At 37.9% G+C, this 24,697-nt stretch overlaps 2 protein-coding genes across 3 annotated transcripts in view; one reads left to right on the top strand and one right to left on the bottom strand.

Annotated features, from left to right (window-relative positions):
* LOC309401721 (putative acyl-CoA dehydrogenase 6) overlaps positions 1-492 on the top strand; it is a 66,052-nt gene extending 65,560 nt beyond the window's left edge. Inside the window, exons 10-11 of one of the 2 annotated variants that reach the window (XR_014176790.1) lie at positions 1-256; positions 291-492. The exon at positions 1-256 is cut by the window's left edge and continues 1,003 nt beyond it. The gene's annotated coding sequence lies outside the window, so the exon portion shown is untranslated. The other variant, XM_081970896.1, reaches the window with a different exon arrangement.
* Positions 493-1,359: 867 nt separating this feature from the next.
* BET1 (Bet1 golgi vesicular membrane trafficking protein) lies at positions 1,360-24,252 on the bottom strand. Its single transcript, XM_081970900.1, has 4 exons — positions 24,034-24,252; positions 11,472-11,587; positions 5,210-5,266; positions 1,360-2,265 (listed from the first exon to the last, which is right to left on the bottom strand). The coding sequence occupies exons 1-4, from the start codon at positions 24,050-24,052 to the stop codon at positions 2,110-2,112; spliced, it is 348 nt and encodes a 115-aa protein (XP_081827026.1). The 5' UTR covers positions 24,053-24,252; the 3' UTR covers positions 1,360-2,109.
* Positions 24,253-24,697: the final 445 nt, after the last annotated feature.

Here is a 24,697-nt window from a genome sequence, read left to right as displayed (position 1 = left end):
ACTGGATTAAAATCAACCAGCTGCCTACCATGTGTAAAACAGAGCTAAAACTCAGATTTCCCCACTATTCCAGCACTTTAACCCAGGGCTGTCAAACTCCCGGCCCACAGGCCAGATGTGTTCACACACCAGCCATGCCCACACCCGGTTTAGCGAATGGGGAAAAAGTACCAATATGTCAAATGACGTTGCCATGACAACATGAATTTGACACTCCTGCCTTAACACTGAATTTTAAAAGCTGTGGTGATGCAATGTTGAAATACAGTATTGCCCACATTTGAACCAAGAATTTGATCCTAACCAGTTCAAGATTGACTCAGGCTTTCATCCTTCCAAGGTTGGTAAAATGAGGACCCAGATTGTTGGGGGCCAATATGCTGATATTTGTAAACCTCTGAGAAAGTGTTGTATAACACAATGGAGCGATATATAAGCCTTAGTACTGTTGCTATTGCTGTTGAATTGCAAATTAAAAGAGATTTATTGAAACTTCTGCTGTGAAATCTTTATGAGTTAGGTATTCCTTATACAGACAGAACATTTTTTTTCGAAGAATAAAAACAGGTTCTATTCTCATGTTCAAAATTTATAGCTCTTCTAGGAAGTTTATAAATGTCACTCATATTTTAAATGTCATATACTGTCAGATTTCATATTCTGGAAGATAATAATACTCTGCTGCCAAATCAAACAGTGACTTTGCTACTAGGGATATACCAATATCTAATAAAACAGATCATTTATTTAATGGGGATTTAATATTTGTGGATCCCTTTCATCTTTTAATTAAAGGGATTTCTAACCCCTAAATTCCTTATTTAGATGCCCCCCCCCAAAAAAAACAAAAGAAAACCCCACCTGTTTCATTATTACATTAGATGAAACCTCAAACATTATAACAGCAAGTTGTGTGACTGTTTTGCCTACCTAGAATAATGCACAAACTGCCTACTCTTAAGTTAGTATAGTAAAATTAAAACTACCAATTCCTGTCTATTAACCCTACACATAATACTAATCCAGCAGACATGTTGGCAAAGAACCATGTTGATTGTGAACAATCTTTCTTTTCTTTTCCCTCACAACAACTGCCATATTTTTCGGACTATAAGACACACTGAGATTTTGAAGAGGTAAATTAAAAAAAAAAAAAGGTTTTTGCCCTCCCCGGAGCCCTCTGCAGGTCCCCCAAACCCTTGCACGCCCCATATGGGGTGTGCAGAGAGTTTGCAAAATCTACAAAGTGCTCCTGGGTGTAAGACGATGTGTGCAGGGGGGTTTGGGATGCCTATAGTGTGCTCCTGGGGGTTGGGGAGGGCAAAAATGACCAAAAAATGACTCATTTTTTGAGAAAACAAACCCATTTTTTGCAAAAAAACCCAAACAAACAACCAAGGCCTGCAGAGAGTTTGGAAGGCCTACAGAATGCTCCTAGGGGCTTGGGAGGGCAAAAGCACTCCTGTTTTCACTCATTTGTGCCTCTCCACCTCCAGGAGCACTTTGTAGGCTTCCAAAAACTTCTGCGTGTCCATTTTTGTGAAAAATGGGATGCACAGGGTGGGGTTTGGGGAGGCCAAAAATGCTGTATTTGGTGTAAAAGACGCACCCAGATTCTTTTGGGGGTAGAAAAGGTGCTTCTTATATTCCAAAAAATATGGTATATCTCAAAGGTATTATATAGTTTAAAGTAAATAATTGCAAACCAAATTCAGAACATGATTAAATATTTTACTGAAACAATAGCCCTTCAATTAACTTAGCTTTAAAAAGAAGTATTTTGGTTTTTAAAAATGTTTCATAAATTTATACAAAATTATTTTTATTACTAGGAAAAAATGCAACTACTATATAGTGTAATTCCTGAATAGGAAAATGTCTGTTTCAGTAATGGAACTCATCCTTAGTAAACCTAGTAAATTTAGTTCAGGAAACTATAAAATAAGGGCTTTTTTTAAAAAATGGCAATGATTCTGGCTTGATAAGCATTTTAGAATTACAGAAGAAATTCAAATGCATTAATCCTAAATCCAGTTACAAAAATTATTTATCAATTTTCTCAAAAAAGCTTTCAAGATGGTATGAATAATCTCATAATGGAAATCTGCATCACCTCAGTTTAATAATCCAATAAATCACAAAAAAAACAAACAATGAAAACAGCATCATGTAGCATAACAGTTTTGTCTGGCTTCCTCTGGAGAGGATTTTCAGTCTGCCCATTGTTGCACCAAGGAATCCACTTGTTGAATCAAAATCATTGTCCTGTTGTTAAAAAGATGTAGAATTATTTTACTGTTTGTATATTACCTATTAACTTTTAATACATAAAGACAGATCTTTCAATTAACTGTACTCTCTCTGCTCATGGATCAGCAAGGTACACTATATACAATGTTTTTCAACATTGAGAGCCATGTTGGCACAGTGGTTAGAATGCAGTACTGCAGGATAACTCACTGCTCCCTCTAGCACAGGGGTGTCAAACTCAAGGCCCGTGGTCTGGCCAGGTCTGCGGAGTGCTTAAATATGAGCCGCGGGGCCAGCTCAGAAATTTCAAGGACCTGCCCATGATGCCTCTGCTGGCCAATATGAAACACGGGGGATGTGGACACACCCCCTGCTGCCTGTGGACGGGCCCCCCTGCAGCCTGTTTTTGGCCTCTACTGCCTCCTGCAGCACTCTGCTGGCCAAAAACAGGCCACACAAGGCCTCTGGTGGACCGTTTTTGGCCAGCAGAGTGTTGCAAGATTGGATTGGACTGGATTACAATTATGTGGCCTCAAGTAAGTGCCTAGTCTGGATAGAAAAAAAGCAACATCCTATGTTAATACTAGAGTTTAATTCCAGATTTTACATACTATAGGTCCATTTAACCTATAGTCAGTAATCTATAATTGACAGCCATTTATATTTACTATCGTGGAAATTTACCTCTGCTGTTAGATTGTATTATCATGTGATTTATGCTATTGTATTTTTATTATTAGTTGAATAATAAAAATAAAATAATATAAATGGCTTTTCTGGCTGGAAAAGCAATTTATTATTAAACAATGGGGTATAAATGTAGAAATAAAAAGTTTTGTGAAGTATGAAGAATAAATAATAAATGTTTGCCAGTAGAAGAGGTAGGAAAATAGTTGTAGTGAAGAACTGTGGAAAGAAGGAGAAAAAATGCATCGTGAGCCTGTGTCAAACACCCACCCTGGCCACACCTATCCCAGCCATACACACACACCATCCCTCCAAGGTCAAACACAACCCTAATGAAGCCCTCAATGAAATTGAGTTTGACACCCCTGCTCTAGCAATTCAATCCTGACTGGCTGAAGGGTGACTCAGTCTTCCATCCTTCCAAGGTCAGTAAAACAAAGCCCCAGCATATTGTCAGCATATTGTTGGGAGCAATATGCTGACCCTGTAAACCATTTGGAGAGGGCTGTAAAGCACAATGAAGTGGCACATAAGTCTAAGTGCTATTGGTATTTTACAGTGGAAATACTTCAACTCCCTGAATTGACTTCAAGCCCCAGCTTCCCATGCATTAGAACGTTTTTCCTCAACTTGGGCTCTCTTCAGATGTGTGAACTTCCAACTTCTGACCACTAGAAGTTACAATGGCACTGAAAAAAGTGACTTACGACTTTTTTCACATTTACAACTGTTGTAGCATCCCCGTTGTCACATGATCAAAATTTGGGCACCTGATAAAGTGCATATATTTATGACAGCTGCACTGTCCCAGGCTCATCAAAATATCATGACTTGTAAATTTTCCAGCTAGCGTCCGCCAAGCAACATTAATGGGGGAAGCAAGATTAATTTAACAATTGCATGATTTGCTTACAACAGCAGTGGTCTGCTTCACTGGTATAACATTTTATGGTATAAAAACATAAAACAGGGCCTAACTCACTTTAACTGTCTTGCTTAGCAATGAAAATTTTGGGCTCTGTTATGGTCGTAAGGTGAAAACCATCTATACTCCAATTGCAGAAAGCTATATCAGAGTTTTAACTAGAATACTGAGTTTAAATTATCACTTGGCCATAATCCTTACTGAATTTATTTAGGCCTTTTAGTGATTTTTTGGTATAATATTGTTTATTAAATTGTGAAAATACTGCTTGAACCTTAGAGAGAAAATGAGATATAAATATTTAATTTATATCTTATTTTATCTCTAAGGTTCAAGCAGTACTTTCCTTTGTTTCATTTTAAAATACTAAATTTAAACAGTGAAAGTTATACAAAATGTTAAAAAAATTTAAATTGTTTTCACTTATGCAGAAATAATTATACTTCAATGTCTACTTTCTCTCCCCCAAAATGGTGATAGTGGATATTTTTGCCTTTTTAGAAAATTTACCATGCATCTAACCTCATTTATTTTAAAATCCATATGCAGAATGTGGATTTTTAACGAAAAAATAATTGTGCAATTATTTATATAAAAATTTATTCTGTAGAAAAATGCAAAATCTTATAACATTTATTTTATTTATTATTTGATTTCTATAGCCACCCATCTCTATGCTTAGAACATATAACATTTTAAAATGTAACACTTTTGATGTTATGTATAGGGATAAATAATCTAAACTTATATATAAAAGAATCCTATTGAAATAACAAACCAAAATCATTACAGGTAGTTCTTGACCTACAATCACAACTGAGCCCAAAATGTCTGTTGTTAAGTGATACATTGCTTATGTGAATTTTGCCCATTTTATGACTTTTTTGCCACAGTTGTTTAGTGAATCATTGCAGTTGACAAGTTAGTAACCCAGCTGCTAGGTGAACCCAGCTTCCCATTAACTTTGCTTGTCAAAAGGTCACAATAGGAGATCACACGACCTTGGGACAAAGCAACAGTCATAAGTATGAACTAGTTGCCAAGCATCTGAATTTTGACCACATAATCATGGGGAAGCTACGAAGTTGTAACTTTGGAAAATGATCTGAAGTCTTATTTTTCAGTGCTGCTATAACTGAACACTAAATGAACTGTTGTTAAGTTTTAGAACTACCTGTATTCACTTATTTTAGTAAATTCAGTGATGTAATCTAAGCATGACCAAAGGGATTAATTAGTATGTTAGAATTTACTTGAGTGATTTTAAAACTAAATCGATATATCTCAAAGTTTAGTGTTTAGCTGTTCCATGCTAATCTAAAATAAACTGCTTAGGTAAATACATACCATATCAGTTAGTAATTTATTATGTTGTTTAACTTCTGTTCCAATTTCAATAGTAAGCTATGAGAAAAAAGACATAGATGGTATATTACAAAATATAATAGTAAATAGTGAGATAACAGCTTATTTAAGGCATTTTCCAGATGATACTAAAAAGTTAGGAAATAGTATTAAGATAGCATTATTTTTTCAGTCATTCACTTTCAAATATGAAATCTCTCCCTTCTGTTATTTTTTCCCTTATGTAGCAAGGAAAAACCTGGTGATTTGTTTGTTGATTGTTTGTTTATTGGATTTATATGCCGGCAACCAGTGCAGGCCGCCTAAAAGGGGTGTAACATGGGAGCACCAAGATACCCCCATGATAACCCGCATGGCCGCATTCTGGACCAGCTGAAGCCTCCAGGTGCTCTTCAAGGGCAGCCCCATGTAGAAAGCGTTGCAGTAGTCCAGCCGAGAAAGGACGAGGGCATGAGTGACTGTGCACAGAGCATCCCGATCCAGGAAGGGGTGCAACTGACATACTAGGCGAACCTGGTAAAAGGCCCTCCTGGTCACGGCCATCAGGTGTTCTTCTAAACTAATCTGCATATCAGGAGGACTCCCAGATTGCGGGCCCTCTCCAAGAGGGCTAAAATTTTCCCCCCTATCATCAAAGATGGAAAAAGATGCACAAATCGGGATGACAGAAACCACAGCCGCTCAGTCTTGGAGGGATTGAGCTTAAGCCTGTTCCTCCCCATCCAGATCCGCACAGCCTCCAGGCATCGGGACATCACGTCGAGGGCATTGTTTGGGTGGTTTGGGGTAGAGATGAAAAGTTGGGTATCATCAGCATATTGAGGATACCGTACCCCACAACCACGGATGATCTCACCCAGCGGTTTCATATATATGTTGAACAGGAGGGGTGAGAGAACCAACCCCTGGGGCACCCCGCAAGTGATGCACCTCGGGGTCGATCCCTGCTCTCCAGTCAACACAAACTGCGACCGATCCGACAGGTAGGAGAACCACCGTAAAATGGTGCCCCCACTCCCAACCCCCAGAGTCGTCGGAGTAGGATACCATGGTTGATAGTATCGAAAGCTGCTGAGAGGTCTAATAGGACCAGGACAGAGGAGCAGCCCCAAGATCATCGACCAACACGACCAATGCCGTCTCTGTGTTATACCTGGGCCTGAAACCTGGCTGAAACAGATCCAGGTAGACAGCTTCATCCAGGTACTGGGGAAGCTGACGTGCTACCACACTCTCTACAACCTTCGTTACAAAGCGAAGGTTGGAGACTGGACAATAGTTGGCTAAAGAATCTGGGTCCAGGGAAAGCTTCTTAAGGAGGGGCCTCACCACCGCCTCCTTCGCTTTTATCGCCACTAAGTAGGATTTAATATGAACACTTACTAGTGTTCAGATTCGGATCGGCTGCCTCCAACCACACTCTAGGCATCTTTTCCGGCGTTTCATCTCCCGGAGCTCCTCGGTAAACCAGGGAGCTACCCGGGATTGACACCGGGTCAGAGGCTGCAAAGGCACAACGCGATCCAAGGCCCCAGTGGCCGCCCTATCCCAGGCTTCCACTAGGGCTTCAGTCGAGTTGTGAGCAAGGGATTCAAAAAAGTCCCAAGCTCCATCAGGAACCTTTCAGAGTCCATCAGGCGCCTGGGGCGGAACCATCTAGTCGGTTCCACCTCCCTGCGGCGAGGGGTAGCAGTATGGAAGTCAAGCCTGATAAAGAAATGATGGTATTGCTAGTTTTCTCTGCTCTCCAAAGCCTTTAACTAAAGACATGTTGCATATTTTTAAATCTGTTATAATTCATATTTCTTTTCTGCTTAGTCCTTAGATAATGTGTTTTTTTCCAGCTTTTTATATGTTTCAATATTTTAAAGCCTATACTTCAGAACTACAGATCAGTCATGTTCAACAAAAAATGATCAACTTGGCAGATGAAATTACATACCGTGTTTCCCCGAAAATATGACATCTCCTCATAATACAGCTATGCCACATTTTTCTGGTAGGCAAAAATATAACCCCCCCCCCGCATATAAGCCTCCTGGACAACCTCCCACCTTTGGCAAGGCAGAGCGCCGCTCACCAACCTAGCAGTATCCCGAAGGTGCCAAGCCACGGGAACCTGGGAGAAGGCCAAGGTGATCATGTTGCTGGGTGCCTTCAGGATACCGCTAGGTTGATGAGCAGCACTGTGCCCAGCTGAAGAGGGGAGTTGCCGGGTGGCTACTCTCTTGCGAGCGGGCTCCCAAAGAGCCAGGCACACCATCATGGGTGAATGGCTGTGTTGCACTGTCGCAGCAGCGCAACACAACATCCATGAAGCGACCACGCTCATGAGCAGCCACCCGGCAAACCCCCTTTCCAGCCCGGCACAGCACCATTCACTGACCTAGGGATATCGCCAAGCCCTGTTAGCGCCTGCTTGCCGCCGCCCAGCTCCCGCGGCTTGGCACCTTCCAAATGCCAGTGAATGGCGCTCTGCACAGCTGGAGAGGGCGTTTGCATGAGCGGCTCTTCCGCTTTCATTCACCCACCTCCCAGCCTCATGATTCATGGTCCAGCTCTCATTACAGAGCCAGGGCACCTCCACTGCCATTCCAGCTGGGCTTTTTCCGTGGCTCCCAATCCGAGTCTTTCAGCAGTGGCCGCTCTGGGTGCACACTCTATGGTTGTATACTCTGCAGGCAGCTGGCCCACAACCATAGAGCGTCCATAGAGTGGAACAGACTCTCGCACAACCCCCCTCTCCAGCCGTGCAGAGCGCCATTCACTGGCATTTGGAAGGCGCCAAGCCGCAGGAGCCGGGTGGCAGTGAACAGGCATTAATGCGGCTTAGTGATATCCCTAGGTCAGTGTATGGCGCTGTGCCCAGCTGCAAAGGGGGTTTGCCGGGTGGCTGCTTGTGAACGTGGTCACTTCATGGTTGTTGTGTTGCGTTGTTGCGACAGCACAACACAGCCATTCGCCCATGAGGCTGTGCCCGGCTCTTTGGGAGCCCGCTCACAAGAGAGCAGCAACCCCAAAACAATAAACCTTCCCCCTATAATAAAGCCCAAGCCATATTTTGTAGGTAAAAAGAAAATAAGACCCTGTCGTATTTTCGTGGAAACATGGTAAGATGATTAATAATATACTAGCTAATTTGGGCAGTTAGATTACTATACACATCTCATTTATTTCCTATAGATTCTTTGAAATATAATAATTCCGCATGGTTTGGTACTCAGATCAAGTGAGCCTTTGGGCTGCTCAAGGAAAGACATTTTCTTAGTCCTTCAAGTGCTTTCATCTCACAGATTCTAATATATCAGGTAAATATACAAGTGTATATTTACTTGATATATTAGAACTGAGATAGCAAACCTATGGCATGTGTGCCAGAGGTAACGTCTAGCTCCCTATCTTGTTGCCCCAACTCATCTCCACAACACATGTGCGCGCCTCCCAACAGCCTGCTGGTCTTTGGGTCTCTGCTGCACAGGGGCAGGGCACATGCGCTGGGGGCACATTGCATTTTGGGAAGTTGCACATTCACACGCATGCATGCGCGCTTTGGGTACAGAAAAGGTTCGCCCTCACTGTGTTAAAATAAATAAAGAGTTAAGAGCAGGGGAGAATGTTGACAATACTTTAAAAGTATAGAATTGACAGAGAGCCTGCAGATTTGATAGCTCAGCCTCATTTTTGCAGCCCCTCGATAATATACTTTAAAATCAACTACATATGCTGAACATTAGTGATACAATTTGTTTCATTTTAAAAATACATAGTTAATTTGCTATTTGGCATTGAATCTTTCCCTGATTGCTTTAAAAATAGATCAAACATTTTGGCTTAGTTTTCTTCACCACATCACCACCATTATGCCTTTTAAGCAATTGATGAAGCATCCTCCATCCTGATGTATAAACACTGAACAGGAACAAATCAGTAAAGAAACATGTAGTTTAAACCAGCTACACACTACTTATAAGATATTATAATCAACTCTGTCATTTCATGCTTTACAAATAAAGAAGTCCTCCATGGCTACCATTGTTTCCTGAATTTTTCCAGCTGTGTATCTTCCATCTTGTGACAAACTGCTCTCTCTCCCCCCTCCCCAAATCTTTCTGAGTTTGATCAGTAATGAAGTCATCAGATGAGATAATACAATAATTCATAGGAAATGAACTGGCAGGATTCATCTGAAAACCGATGTCAGAGTAAAGGTAGGTAGCTGAGAAAAAAACATTCATGTAATTTGGCTGCTGTTTTAAAAAATTATAAATAAATAATTATTAGGAAGTGAATTATTAAATATCCAATATTAAAATTCCCTTACACAAATCCAAGATGAATCTTTCTGAATACTGTGTACACTTCTGGTCACAAAATCTTTTTTAAAAAATGGTTGTGCAGTTAAAAAAGGCACTAAAAAAGACATCACAGGACTGCAACAAACGTATGTCAACTTTTCCCATGGTTAAGTGAATCACCACTGTTGCTAAGTGAGATATCATTTGACTAGGACAACTAGACTTCTTTTAAAGGCTTTCTAGATAAGAAGAGAAGATTGTCTTATGATTTTTGGACTTTGGACCCCAAGAGAATATTTCCAAACTGTCTTGTAATGTCACAAGTGAATGCAACCATAAATCATGGAATAAAGACAGAATCAATAAAAAATATAGATACATGGAGTCTTTGATTCTTTTCAGCTTGGTTGTATGCTTTGAAATGTTTCATTACCCAACTAAGTAACATCATCAGTGCTAATGGGATTTGCTCCCTGCTTATATACCCTATAAGCCTATAGGGTATAGGCTTATAGGGTATATAAGCCTATATACCCTATAAACCTTGCCCTACTACTGTATATAAGCAGTATATACTGCTGTATTGATGGACTGTGATTTTTCTTCTTGGTATAGTTCCTTGCATTATTTTCTATTTGTTTTCCTTGCTTACCTGGGTATTGATTGCTGAAAAGGATTCATTCTGATCTTGTTTCCTTCTTGGCTTTTTTATTGCCTCTTTTGAATGGAGTCTGTCTAAACATTGTGAGACGTTTTCATTATATCTTCTGATGGCTGGTTGATGTTCAGGGATGTGATTGAGTCTTTAGCCTGTCTGTCGTACATGGTGGCTGACAGACAGGAGGCTAGTAGAGGACATCCATAACAGGCAGTGTAATTTTGTATATAACCAGGGAGCAAACTTTTTATACAACTAGGGAGCAAATCCCACACTCATTCATCTTCATATTGATAACATTACCTAGTTAGATAATAAAATGTCTGCAAATAAACAACTAAGCTCAGTAAGCACCAAGGACTCCACATTTCAATGATGAGCTTTAGAGATTCTCTTCCATTGGAAAAATATAGATAATCAGGGTAGCCAGTTTTCAAAACCTCTCTGCTAGCAGACCTCTCTGCCAGTAATCAGCCCAGAAAAAGCAATTATGTTCTAGCTTTTTGCATGTAGACTAGAGACAGACATGGGGGGGGGGGGTTAGAGTCAAGAAGGCTCCACACTCTTCTGACTGATTAGATTATTTTCTAAGACAATCGATACACCTGCATGCACTGAAATGTGGCCATTAGCTGAAAAAAATTACTATCTCTGTTGATAGTGATTTATTCTTATTCCTGCTTAAAATATCTGTCTTGTCCCTTTAAATCAAACTGGTGCTAAAACATCTTGGTATGCCTTCCTTAGAAGGTGTATAATAAGTCAAGTTGGAGTCAATGTGTTCTTTTTGAAGCAAACCTGATTTCTCTCTCTCTCTTTTTTTCCCCACGCAGAGGCCTAAACTATAAAGGCATAGCAAATGAATTGGCAAATGAGGATGTGCAAATTGCCAGCTTTGCTTATAGGGACCAGACTAGACAACTGGGCTGGTTTGGTTTGATTTTCAGTTATAATTATTTATTTAACAGAACAATTTAACTTTGTGGCTTATAAGTAAACTGATTTACTAATCTTTGCTGATTTATCCCTTAGAAACACAATTCTTAGTCACAGTGCCAAACAAGAAAACCTACTGCCCGTTCCAGCTTGCAACTAATACTTTGATTAGCCAAAAAGGGCAGCTGAAACTCAAATCCAATTATAGGTAGAATCTATTCTATGAACAAATGTACCAGGCTCTTTGATGGGCAACATTATGACTTAATTCAAGTAAACTGTTGCTATACATGGATAATCCAACCATTATGTACTCCAATCAATTTGGATGCTGCTAGTATAATGACATACTTACAGATTTTATGGTGGTGACTTTTGAACGCAAACTTTCTGTTAACTTTTCATTTTCTTCCTCATATACACTATAGCCGCTATTGGTATAACCGTAATTGCTGCCAGCAGCTCCTTCACCTGGGGGGGAAAAAACAATCAAAGCACTAGAAATTCAGATGGGAAAATATAGTTTCTGGAGGGAAAGAACAGTTTAGTTTTATTAAATCATCTTCTGTTTTAAAAGAACAGGCAAGCAAGGTCATAATATAATAGGAACAACCAAAACCTTTCTTAATCTAAAATTGGACAGGGTCAAAGAAATAAATAAGGGAAGAAGAAAGACATACAAATGTGATTAATTCATGTTACTCTCAGGGTCTTTCAGTCTGCAGTCCAATCCAATGGGTTGCAAAAGAAATTCAGTATCCAAATCCATTGTCTTAAAAAATAACTGGAGTGTCCAAAGTTTCCATGTACTGTTTACTTTTTTCTAAAGAAAATACATTAAAGTCTATCTCTCTTCCCCTTCTTTGATTTTCTGAGTGGGGTGTACATATCTGGATCATCTATTCAATTGGATCTGTTACTTTCTTTCTCCTTGCACTTCATGGCAATACAAAATCAAATACATCATCTTCCCTAAGTGTTAAGTTCTACTCTTTAAAACTTAGCAATTGTCCCTTAGAAATTGTCCCTTGCCTTTGTCTTCAGTAAGAATAGGCAGTTTGTCCTTAAGTCTATCAATTAAAAAAACGTTATAATTGGGTAATTTTGGATCACCTGCTCCCAGTGGTATCTGATTATGTGATAACATTTTGCAAGGGAGAGCTGCTTTTAGACTTCTATTGCGCATTAGGAACTACATGGATGGGTCTTCTCTGTACCATCAGTTTTGGGACATCCTGAGATTAGGTTAGAATACAATGATAATATTTTGCATCATTTTAGTCCACAACTGGGACTAAGATTCTAGTCCCAATTGTGATCATAATCCAAGCACTACCTGTATTATTTTTATAAGTAACTGAAGGGGTCAAACGTATCTTCCTCTTGCTATATTCCCCACAACAATGCTGAGAAGTGGCTGAGAAAGAGTGACTGGCCCAAATTCAAACAGCTGTTTTTCATGCCTAAAGTGGGACTAAGATTCGTTGTCTCCTGGTTTCTAGACATATTCACCTTAACCACAAGATTAAACTAGCTCTCTGTGTCTTTGCAAATTTTACAAAGAAAAATTCAAGAGTAAAACCAAGAAAATAATTAAATTTAACTGAATTTAAATTTAAATCTAATGGTTATAAAATTAATGGAGACTAACATCCATTCTTCAGGTGCTTAGGAAGAACCATTTAGATGCGGCTATTGGAAAAGGCTTCTTGCTGAAATAATTGAGTGTCTCTTCTAATAAGTTAATGTTACAGGGACTTTTAGATTGTACTTAGTGTAGGTTGATGACGTAATATTTTATTGTACTGTTTACATCTTTTTCTTGTAAACGGGGAATGTAAGTTGTTTAAACTGCCTCTAAGTATAAATATTCACACATACTCAGTTGGGTAACTAATTATTTCATTTATTTAAAACATGTATGCCACTTCCTAGTTAAAAATAATCTTGAAGTGACATACATAGAAAGCTACAGGAGTCAAAGCATTACAGATTGTCCTCCTTTAGCAACTGCAACTCAGTTACTAAGTAATCACTAAGTGATAAAACACGTAACCATGACTATGCTTACGATTTTACTTTAGCTTTCCTTCTGTTGCAGCAAAAGTGGTAAATGGTCACAGTTACTTTTTCATCTCCATCAGACATCACTGTCTAATTGCTAAAAGAGGATTACCTGCACAGTACAATATGACAATTATGTATATAGGGAATACAGAAGCCATACAAAACACACTCTAAGTATAATTTAGAGCAATTGCTGACTAACTTAAGTCTTTGATTTTATTATGCACTTTTAATAAAACATCAATTTAAAATCCTGTATTAAAGGCACTTTTGGAAGCAACTGTCATACTATCAATAGTAAAGTAAAGCATATTCTTGGAAGATAGCTATGGGCTAAAATAATGTTAGATTATATTCAAAAAAACTTGGAACTGGTCAATTTATCAAGAAATTTTCAAGATATTTTGCTTGGACTGTTGCAAAGAGAGTGACTTTTTATTCTTGACTAAAAATTTATGATCCGATCCAGATACTAATAATTCACTTAATAAGGTGTTAGCTTTTTTCTTTGAATTGCTTTGTTTCCAAAGATATGTAGGATTGGACAATAGAAGCCTAGATTTAATTTATTGTTGAAAAATTACATTTGCAATTATTCGTATAAATGTAAAATTAAGATTTGATTGTTTTCTAAGCATTGATGTTTGTGGAAAATTTTACAATTTGCATTTTTGCATTTTACTACCATATTTTTCAGACTATAATACGCACCTTTCCCCCCCCCCCCAAAAAAAAAGAGGATGAAAATCTGGGTACGTATTTTGTTGCAACCAAATCATTTCAAATGTTCCTTATACTTGTAACTCATTGTTTCTTCTTTGAAAAATTTAATGATTTTACAAGCATACTAATTTCATAAACAGAATTAATCTTTTCCATCATTAACAAGAATGCAAGCCAGGACATTTGCTGAAATATATTAATATATAGTACATTTTAATAAATTATAAATAAATACATACGGTTTTATATGCCCCATTGTACACCGCCCCGAGTCCTACTTGGAAAGGGAGCGGCTAATAAATTCAAACTTATTATTATTATTATTATTATTATATTCAAAAATACCTCTTAAGTTTAAAGTAGATAGGGAAAATTTGTAGCCAGAGTCCTATCAACATCACTAGGCCATGACTATAATCTCTACTAATCTCTAGTTTCTCTGAAACTACAACATAAGGTTTTGACTGCTTAAAAGAAAATAAAAACATATATCTATAAAATGACAAAATGAATTACAAACTATTTTCAAGATATGCAACTTCTATTAGATACGGGGCCATTTTCAGGCCCTGTAGAATGTGTTGCACAAGGGTGGGGCAATTTAAATGATTATGTTCAAATACATGCATGCATATAGCATCTCATCCATACATAATTAATACATACATCCCTCTTACTCAACAGTCCAAATTCATGATAAATCTGGCAGATGACAAAGTAGTGGCTAGACAAGAAAAAGAAGATTTGGGGTGGGGTGTCAGGTAAGAGTCAGATATGTTGATGACCTAAAAAATCAACAAATTACAAATTATTTTATTGAAAACTTGGCATATAAACTCAGTGTCAGGCCTGCAGCCAGTTCCTTTGGGATCTTGGGCCTTCCACCCTAATATTCTATTCTGTTTCATTAGTGGGAAATTGGAAGGAGGAATAGTAAGGAGTAGAATGTGATGTTGTCAAAATAAAATTCCTTTCTAGAATCCAAGGTCATTCTTTGTCTGTACACCTCTGCACCTGACCAGAACTGGATGGGTGGAACTGCCAGCATGGCAGTGGAAGGTTGGGCCATGTGATGGATTTGTGGATAAGGGGGCAAGATCATGAACTTTCAACTGGGTGGGGAAAACTGGGAAGCTTTCAGATTCGGGTTTTCCCAGATGTGTCAACATGATTCTCTTAATAAATTGGAACTTGAGCAATACTTTGCCTTAGATTCTGATTTAATTTTGGATGTTATTTGGAACCCTGATATTGAGTCTTAATGTCTTGAGTAGGAAAATGGATTTATAATTTTGATAGGAGGCCAGGAGCTTCACTTCCAAATAGTTAGAATAATAGAGCAATGATGAAACTGTGTTTGCACATGTCTTGGATATCTAAAAGTTGTACAATGGATGAGAACGAGCCAGACGTCGCGACAACACAATGTGTTATCTCGATAGTCCGAGACCGCCGTTGATTCTTTTACCTGCTGCACGGTCCGTAGGAACCTAAACCGTCCCGGAGAGACAGTGACAGGGAGACAAATCCTTGCTGGTCTCAGGGACACCGCAAAGTCCCTGATTGACCCAAGGGAAGTTCTCCAAGCTGGCGGTAAACAGACAGCCCCCAGGCTGACAAAGTCAGAGACGGCTCCGGAAAGAAGGCATTGAAAGTGAGTCCAGCTGGTGAGATTTTTTTTTTCTTTGAGAATGATTGCCCAAAGAAATGTTTAAAAAAAGATAAATTAGTCCTTTAAGCAAAAGAATAAAGCGACGAAATTTATCTTTATTGGACTGCCTTACAAAGTTTTTTTTTCCTCTTCTATGTAACAGCGTTTTGTGGATTGAAGTGATTGGAATGCTTCCTGTTTCTCTTCTTAAGTGAATGAATTGATTTTTTCTCCTAATTTGTGCTACCTTTATTTTTTGGCTGATCTAAAAAAAATTTCACTTTAATAATCCTTCCTCTTTTTGACTATTAAATTTTATTAAAGACACTTAGAGATCTTTGTTCTCCTTAAGCTTGATACGAATAAGAGAGAAAGTTGAATCTGCCATTTGGAAGCCAGAACTTGGTTTTTTTCTCCTTTTGAAACAAAGTATCCTTTGCTTTATTTTCTCTGAGTTTGTTGACTGGCTCAAAGACACGAACTGTTTTTCTTGCAGGTGTCCTTGTGGAATATTTTGGACAAGGGAAGGGAAAGAAAAGAAAAGAAAAGATAGAACCCTCATTTCTTTTTTATTCTTGAAAAAATTAAAAGGATCTTATGTTTAAGCAATTTTAAAACAAAAAAAAATTATACATAAAAGAGATATTGAAGGCGAGAGTGGCAGTGGATTTCAAACTTTTTGTTTTCTTCTGGGAAATATGCATTCATATACAGATGAAGAAACCCTAAGCTACCAGGATTTTTTGGATGGAATTTTAAAGATATTGGAAGGATTTGAGAGGTTTGATAAGAAGCTAGATAGATTATTGTCTGGCTCAACAAAAGATGAAGAGACTGAAGCCTCAAAAATTAAAGAAGAAAGTGAAGATATAGAAGATAAAGACAATATAACAGATGAACCTAATATTGGAGCACCTAAGAGTGAAAGTGGAAAGGAGGGAACATGGAAAAGTGAATTTGATTATTATTACATACTTGAAGATCTGGAGCTCTACCCCCCCCCCCCTGTCAAAATATGGATTTGATGATGGAATTAAGAAGAGAAACAGTTTTAGAAAGACATTGGATAATTAAAGACATGCCAATTTTAATACTAATTCAAGGGCAACAAGACTATATGAGAGATCTTTCAAGCAAAAAAGTGTGGAGAGAAGTTTTTAAAAACTTTATAAAGAAGTTTATAAGAGAATTGACACAACAACTGGCTAAAGATATAAGACAGTTTTGTTCCTGGAAAGACACAGGCTGATGATGAAGGTTGATAACTCAAAACTTAGTTAACTTTTGGTGATTAATAAGTAGGATTTCTTAGACACTTTTAGAATGTTTTCTTTAAAAAAAACTTTAATTAATAATTAATAATAATAATAATAATAATAATAATAATAATAATAAATAGATTAAAATAAATAGTCAGAAATAGAAATCCAATCACTGACAAACACAGTCCGAGTATTCAGCAACGATATTTCAATGCAGTTTGGCATGGAAAAATGCGCCACTGTATCCATAAAAAGGGGCAAAATCACTACGTGTGAGGGAATTGAAATGCCCAATGGCCAACTAATTAAATGCAATGAAAATGAAGCCTACAAATACTTAGGCATTTTGCAGTTGGATAACATCAAACATGGAGAAGTAAAAACTATTGTCAGGTGAGAGTACACCAACAGAGTTAGGAAAATTTTGAAATCTAAATTAAATGGTGGAAATACAATCAAGGCCATAAATACCTGGGCAATACCAGTTATAAGATACACAGCTGGTAGAGTTAACTGGACACAAACTGATTTGGACATTTGGGACCGAAAAACCAGGAAACTAATGACAATGCACTACAGTTTACATCCACGTGGTGATACTGATAGACTATACCTGCCCCGAAAATCAGGTGGCAACGGATTATTACAAGTGAAGCAAATAGTTGAAGAAGAAAAACATGCACTGGCTGATTATTTAAAAGAAAGTCAAGAACATCTATTAATCGAAGTAAAGAACAAAAATCTATTGAAGGCCCAACAGACGAAACAAGAATACAAAAAAGATGTGATAAAATTAAGAATGGAGAGTTGGCAGAACAAAGCATTGCATGGCCAATTTCTGGAAAAAATAAAAGATAAAGTGGACAGTGAAAAAACTTGGTTATGGTTAACAGCAGGTACATTAAAGAAAGAAACAGAGTCACTAATCCTGGCTGCGCAAGAACAAGCTATCCGAACAAATGCCATTAAGGCCAAAATCGAAAAATCCTCTGATGATGCCAAATGCAGACTCTGCAAAGAAGTTGATGAAACTGTTGACCACATACTCAGCTGCTGTAAAAAAATCGCGCAGACTGACTATAAAATGCGGCACAATTCAGTGGCACAAATGATCCACTGGAATTTGTGCAAAAATTATAATATTAAAACAGCAGCAAACTGTTGGGAACATAAGCCTGAAAAAGTCGTTGAGAGTCAGATGGTCAAGATCTTGTGGGATTTTCGCATACAAACGGATAAAATACTGGCGCATAATACACCAGACATCACACTGGTTGAGAAAAATAAGGTTACAATCATAGACATCGCAATACCAGGTGATAGCAGGGTCGCCGAGAAGGAATATGAAAAAATCGCGAAATACCAGGACTTAAAAATCGAAATCCAACGATTATGGCACAAACCAGCAGTGGTAATTCCAGTGGTAATCGGCACACTGGGTGCTATTCCAAAAGCACTGGAATTACATTTAAAACAGTTAAAAATTGACAAAATCACCATCAGTCAAATGCAAAAGGCTGCACTGCTTGGATCTGCACACATATTACGAAAATACGTTACGACGTCCTAGGCCCCTGGGTGGGGCCCGACTAGTAATCAATGCCAAATCCGGCGAAACAACTGGCAGCTGTGATACACTTCTGTTGATGCAATAATAATAATAATAATAATAATAATAATAATAATAATAATAATAATAATAATAATAATAATAATAATAATGTAATAATTTCAATTAGTAAAAATAATTTGGATATAAACTGTAAATTGCAACCTGGGGAAAAGATTTATCAATTCCACTAATATATTTTTGTTTAGATTTTATTATAAAGATGTAATTTTTCTGGGGCACTTATAAACTCTACTAACAAACTTTTGGTTAGACTTTATTATAAAGATGTAATTTTTCTTGGGTCGGTGGGGAGGAGATGTGATATAAATGACAAAAAAATCTTTTTTTTTCTTTAGATAACTATAACAACAATAAGAAAATGTTAATGGATAATGTTTAATGATTTTTATATGTCTTGGCATTGGTAAAAGCAATTAGATATAAGCCTTAGATAGTGAGTTGGGAAAAAAAAGGAAATATGCTATAAAAGGGTAATTATTGGAGGTTTATAGGAATAGCTAATGAATGCCAGTAGATGGTTGTGTCTTCAAGTGCAAATGATTCTAGATAAAAGCATATTTAAATAATTACAGCTAAATGAGAATGATGGTATATTGATGGTAAAATACATAAAGAACTTCGATTTTAAAATGTAAATTAAAAATATGAAGGATGTGTAGTATCGCACGAAATTCATTTGTAACCAATCGACATGCTTTCTACAAGACGTAATGAATAATGTTTTTTTTGTATTTTTGTTTAATTAAAACAATAAAAAAATTCAAAAAAATAAAATGAAATGAAAGTTGTACAGTGACCATTTATATGGACAGAATTCAAAAGTTACACATCATGAACTGGAAATATTTCTTGCAATTCCAGATGTCTATTTCATAACTGATGCAACACAGAAATACAGCTAGTTTCTTCCCATAATCCCATTCATCATTTTTACTTAATGATGCACTTTAAGTTTCTTCAGAAATCCATTTACGACACTACTATGGGGGGAAAGCCATTACCCTTTTCTTCAAGAAAATTTGGTGAGAGGTGCTATAAAGTATGCACTAATGAAACTTTGTTCAACTCCACCTTTTCATCATATAGACCAGTGGTAGTCAACCTGGTCCCTACCGCCCACTAGTGGGCGTTCCAGCTTTCATGGTGGGCGGTAGGGGTTTGCTGCTTTATAAATTTTATAAATAAAGTTACTTCCCTACTTTATAAATCACCATTACTGTGGAACTGGTGGGCGGTTAGGAAACTTTACTACTAATAGAGATACAAAAGTGGGCGGTAGGTATAAAAAGGTTGACTACCCCAGATATAGACAAAGCAGTGGAACCAGTCTTGAAATGCAGAACACTAATGGAGAGACTGGAGGCAAATGAAGCTTAAACAGGTCAGGAGACAAACCATTGTCAATGGGATTTCATTTTCCTAAATAAAGATGTGCAACATTTTATTCATAATCCATGAAAAGCACTCTGGCAGGTTTATTGGAGAAGGGGAAAAAAACTAATTTTGATTTTATTGACTGCAACTAATGAATGCCATTCAGGTGCTTTTTCTAATAACTTGCAGCATTAACAAATTAATGATGCAGCAGCAATGAGGATGGAATTGGAGGCTCCACACAAAACTTGGGAAGCCACATACCTAAGCAAGTCTATCCTAAAGGGCATGCCTATAGCTTATAGTGCTGATATATATTATCATTGGAGGGCCGTGGCTACTGTAAGATGCAGCAAGCTTGTGAAACAGGTTACACCTTTCCAAAGTGAGATTATTTGAATGTCTATTGTTTAAATTACTACTGGTAGCATATGATAGATTTGCCTTGTTGGGATAAATATTCATCTGGTTCAGTTCCAAGCCGGGAAAAAGACACTGGAAACATGGAAGCTGATTGGTAAGATGGTTTAATGATGAAGCAGAACCATATGGGTTTGTAGTTCTGAGCAGCTGATAAAATGGAATTGTGGGGGGATATTTATAACTTCTCTTGGGCTTTGCACTTAAACTTTCTGTTCCTGTGCAAGAACATGTATTCTATTGGCTGTTGTAGGGGTCATAGCTAGCTCAGTAGGTTGTCTGAGACGTTTGGCTGAAGTTTGGACTCTGATGCAATGTCCTTAGGAGACTGTGCAATGTAGTGAGCTCTGCTGCTAGTGGGTTAATTCTATTGTGTCATGGTGAGCCATGTCTTAACCCCTTCACCCTGGATCTGAAGGTCTTCTGTTTTGTAGATAGGCTGGCCCTATCTTTCTCAATGGGCACAAAAATCTGCTGGTGGGAGGGAGATTGAGTCTGTTTTCTGTCTTTTAAGAAAATCATGTTTCTTCACTTCTCATTTAGGGAAATATAATATTCTGCCTTTTTAAAATATTCCTTAAAATATTTCATTCTTCTAGGAGGAGGGGAGTGCTAACTTTCTACAGCCTTTACACTTTTTCTTAAAATTTCAGATACCCAGCCAATAAATTATTACTTAGCTCAGCTAAAAAAGTAAGACTGTGCCAGTTTCTGGATAGTCTTCAAATCGGTGAAGATCACTTATGCAGCTGGTAATAAATTAGAGCATAGATAAAATCAGGATTAACTTTTTTTCAGTTTGAGACCCCGCACCCATGCACACATTATAATCATTTCAGAAATCCTATCTTTTGAACCAGAATAGTGTGTCATGGAACAAGTCTACTCATGGAATATTGCCATAACATCTAATTTAATGTCCTTCCAGCCTCACATGAATTCTTGAAATCTACGTTCTCATTTTTACACATATAATTGATAATTACTGGACCTGCTGGATTTTATTGTTCATTCAATGCACACGATGTGAATAAATTGCTCAGAATTTGGTTTGGGGTTGGAGAGTGCCAAGCACTTCTGAATTTTAAAAAGAAAAGTGGCATACACTACCGTTGTCTATTTTCTCCAAGTTTTCTATGTTAAACATAAAAATATTGCGAGGCTATTAATCAGTAAAAATGCACATATATCTGCAGAGTTAACTGACTAAATGAGACACAGCTTATCCATATAAAACGAAAAACATTTTTGACAAGAACCAAAAAGAGTTCACAAATAGGAGAAAATAAGCTATTATTATGCAGAATGCACTATAATAGAATGCCATTGAATTACTTTGTGGAAAATTAATTTATATATTAAATTTCTCATTATTTTGCAGGGACCAAATGCTTCAGAATATACCAGATTTCTAGGAATTTCTTGAAAGCTGATTAAAGTTTGAAAGCTATCTGCATAATGTATGCTGTTAACTTTGTCATAGTAGATGATATTTCTAGTCTTAGGTCTACAATTAGCATTCAATAAAATATTTCTGATAAAATTATTCCAAGATGTCATAGGCCAGAGAATGGGAGCTTTTGATGGCAGGGTTACATACCTCTTTTAAAAGTTAATGCCATTTTTCATTCTCATTAACGCAGTGAAAACTGGACTGAATATTAAACATCCACAGGAGCTCAATATTAATGCCATAATATTCATTGCTGCCCCATGTTTTCATTACTCATGCAGTCTTTGACCTCCTGATACAATTTCTCAGTTGTGTCTAATCTTATCAGCCCATCCCTCTATGAACGTCCTCCCACATATTCTGGGAAAGAGACTGATAGATGTCTTTGTACCATATGTGAAAAGATATGTAGAACAAACAAGTTACAGATAGTGTTTTATCACTCTCATCATAGTCTACAGTTGGCTTCAACTTTATTCAGTAATGCAATGATTTCTGCAGATACATGATGAAAGCACCCCAAAAATACACCATGAGTCTCAAAGCATGGCTGGATTTTAAAAATCTGAGATATGTGTCCATCCAACTATAAGAACATGACTGAACCACTATACGTACCTGATAATCCACCCGTATTTACTAGAATTAGAATTCTTGATTGGCCAAGTGTGATTAGACACAAGGAATTTGTCTCTGGTGCATAAGCTCTCAGTGTACATACAACAATAATGATATATCATTATCATAGTCATTGTAAAAAATACATTCATCATAAAACATTAGATACAATACTTGGTGATAGTCACGGATACTAAATAAGCAATCAACATAAATCATACTAGGATACTAAGTTAATAAATAAATCGGATACATGCAACAAAATTATAGTCATAAGAAGGAGACAGGTAATAGGGAAGATGAGAATAATGATGATGGTAGTACTGCCTTTCTGGATAGTTTGACAGTGTTGTGGGAATTAGTTGTTTAGCAGAATGATGGCATGGGGAAAAATTGTCATTGTGTCTAGTTGTTCAGGCCTGCAATGCCCTATAATATCATTTTGAGGGTAGAAGTTGAAACACTTTATGTCCAGGATGTGAGGGATCTGTAGATATTTTTCACAGCCCTCTTTCTGGCTCTTATTTGCTAGATTTATATCCTGACTTTTGATAGAAGGCCATCAAATGGTGAGCATAAAGTTCCTTCTATTTTTTTCCCAACCACAGCCCAGCAGAGCAGACTGAGCTGAGTGTATGTGGCCCAAAATGGTATATCTTTACAGATACACCCTTTGCCAGATCAATTCCCGAATGCAGCTCGTCTGCCTGGAATCCACACTGTATATAATACAATTGAGCAAGTCCAGAGTTATTTTACAAGAAGAGTAATTCACTCCTCTGCTCACAATAGAATAGCTTATGCCACAGGCTTGAAATTTTGGGTTTGGGCAACCTAGAACAATTCCGCCTATGTTCTGATCTAAGCGTGGTACACAACATTGTCTACTACAATGTCCTATCTGTCAATGACTACTTCAGCTTCAACCACAATAATACATGGTCAAACAATACATACAAACTCAAGGTGAACTGCTCCAAATTCAATTGCAGAAAATATGTCTTCAGCAACAGAGTGATCAATACCTGACTCTGTTGTTACATCCTCAAACCCCCATAACTTTAACCTTAAACTGTCTACCGTGGACCTCATCCCATTCCTAAGAGGTCTGTAAGGGGGCGTGCATAAGCATACCAGCGTGCCTACTGTCCCTGTCCTACTGTCCCCATTTATTTGTACCCATTTCATGTGTTCATGTCCATGTTTATACTTCTACCTGTTATCTCATACATGTTTGACAAATTATAATAAATAAATAAACAAAAATCACCCAAGGACCTTCAGTCTAAGCCTAACCTATAGGATGCCCCTAATGCCAGTCTCTCTTACACACCACTTGCTCTCTGCATCTCTGCCATCTGTTGTAATATCCAACTATGTGGCGTAACTCCTGGTAGGAGATAACTACCCCACAGATAAATCTACCTGTATCCACACCTGCAATTGAATGTTTTGAACTCTCAGGCACATTAAGTTTAAATCCCCATTGGCAAGGAAAAGAACTAAAGACAACTGTAGGAAGAAGGGTATCACCAGGCCTCTGTTTAATGAATAGGAGGAAGGCTGGAAGATCCAAGGGAGGGAGGGGGGCTTTCCCGAAGACGAGGGCAGGGACTGAATTTAGCAAGGCAAAGGGGCTGTGCATCCCTGAACCCGGGTTTCCTCCGCAGAGACAAGCTCCCCACAATAAACTTCTCGTGGATGATCCCCACTTACCCAGCCCAGCCCTCCTCATCTTTATTCGTCACAGGAGAGGCGAGATAAGTCCTCCTTCCCCTGAAACTCACGGGCACCACGGAAACGCGCCGTTCACCCAATCGGCAGCAAGGAGGAAACGGGGCACACTTTCAGGCATTCCCACTGAAACCCCGAAACGCCACGACAGCGTTAAGTTCCTGAAAAGCCTTCCGGGAATTGTAGTTTCGCTATTATTATTTTTTCCCTCGCGAGGCCTTCTGGGTAACGTAGTTCCCCATAGTACTCTGGATAATGTAGTTTTAAAAGCCTGCCTGGTTACTTCTGCGCGTCAAAGGCTGGTTATAAAGTTGGGTGACGAAGTCTAGAATCATAAATACTTTTTTTTTAAACGAGGACCATCACTGTCGCTTTTATATGTGGAAGAAGAGAAAGTGGACAATCAGATAAAGGCGGACCTCAAGAGGGAAGCAACATTTTTGTTTCCTTTCTTCAGCGGCTTTTTAGGCTGAGAAGCAAGGCTGGAGAAGCTAGGCTGAAAGCCCCTCTTAAGTGTCAGCAGCATCTTTGAGCCGGGCAAGAAACCCAAATGGGCGACAAAGCTGACAAAAGCGGCGGATACCGCAGTTCTCCCTTTCATTCAAGGTCCTTTAAAAAAAAAAAAACACCATAAACATTTTGAATT

Source organism: Natrix helvetica, assembly GCF_964273705.1.
Source record: "Natrix helvetica genome assembly, chromosome: Z".
Lineage (NCBI taxonomy): Eukaryota > Metazoa > Chordata > Lepidosauria > Squamata > Natricidae > Natrix > Natrix helvetica.
This window is presented reverse-complemented; position numbering and strand designations above follow the sequence as displayed.

Coding starts and splice junctions, on each gene's coding strand:
- BET1 (XM_081970900.1), bottom strand. Junction 5,267..11,471: donor AAGTCACCACCATAAAATCT/GTAAGTATGTCA, acceptor TTTTTCTCATAG/CTTACTATTGAAATTGGAAC. Junction 2,266..5,209: donor ATAAATTACTAACTGATATG/GTATGTATTTAC, acceptor TTTTAACAACAG/GACAATGATTTTGATTCAAC.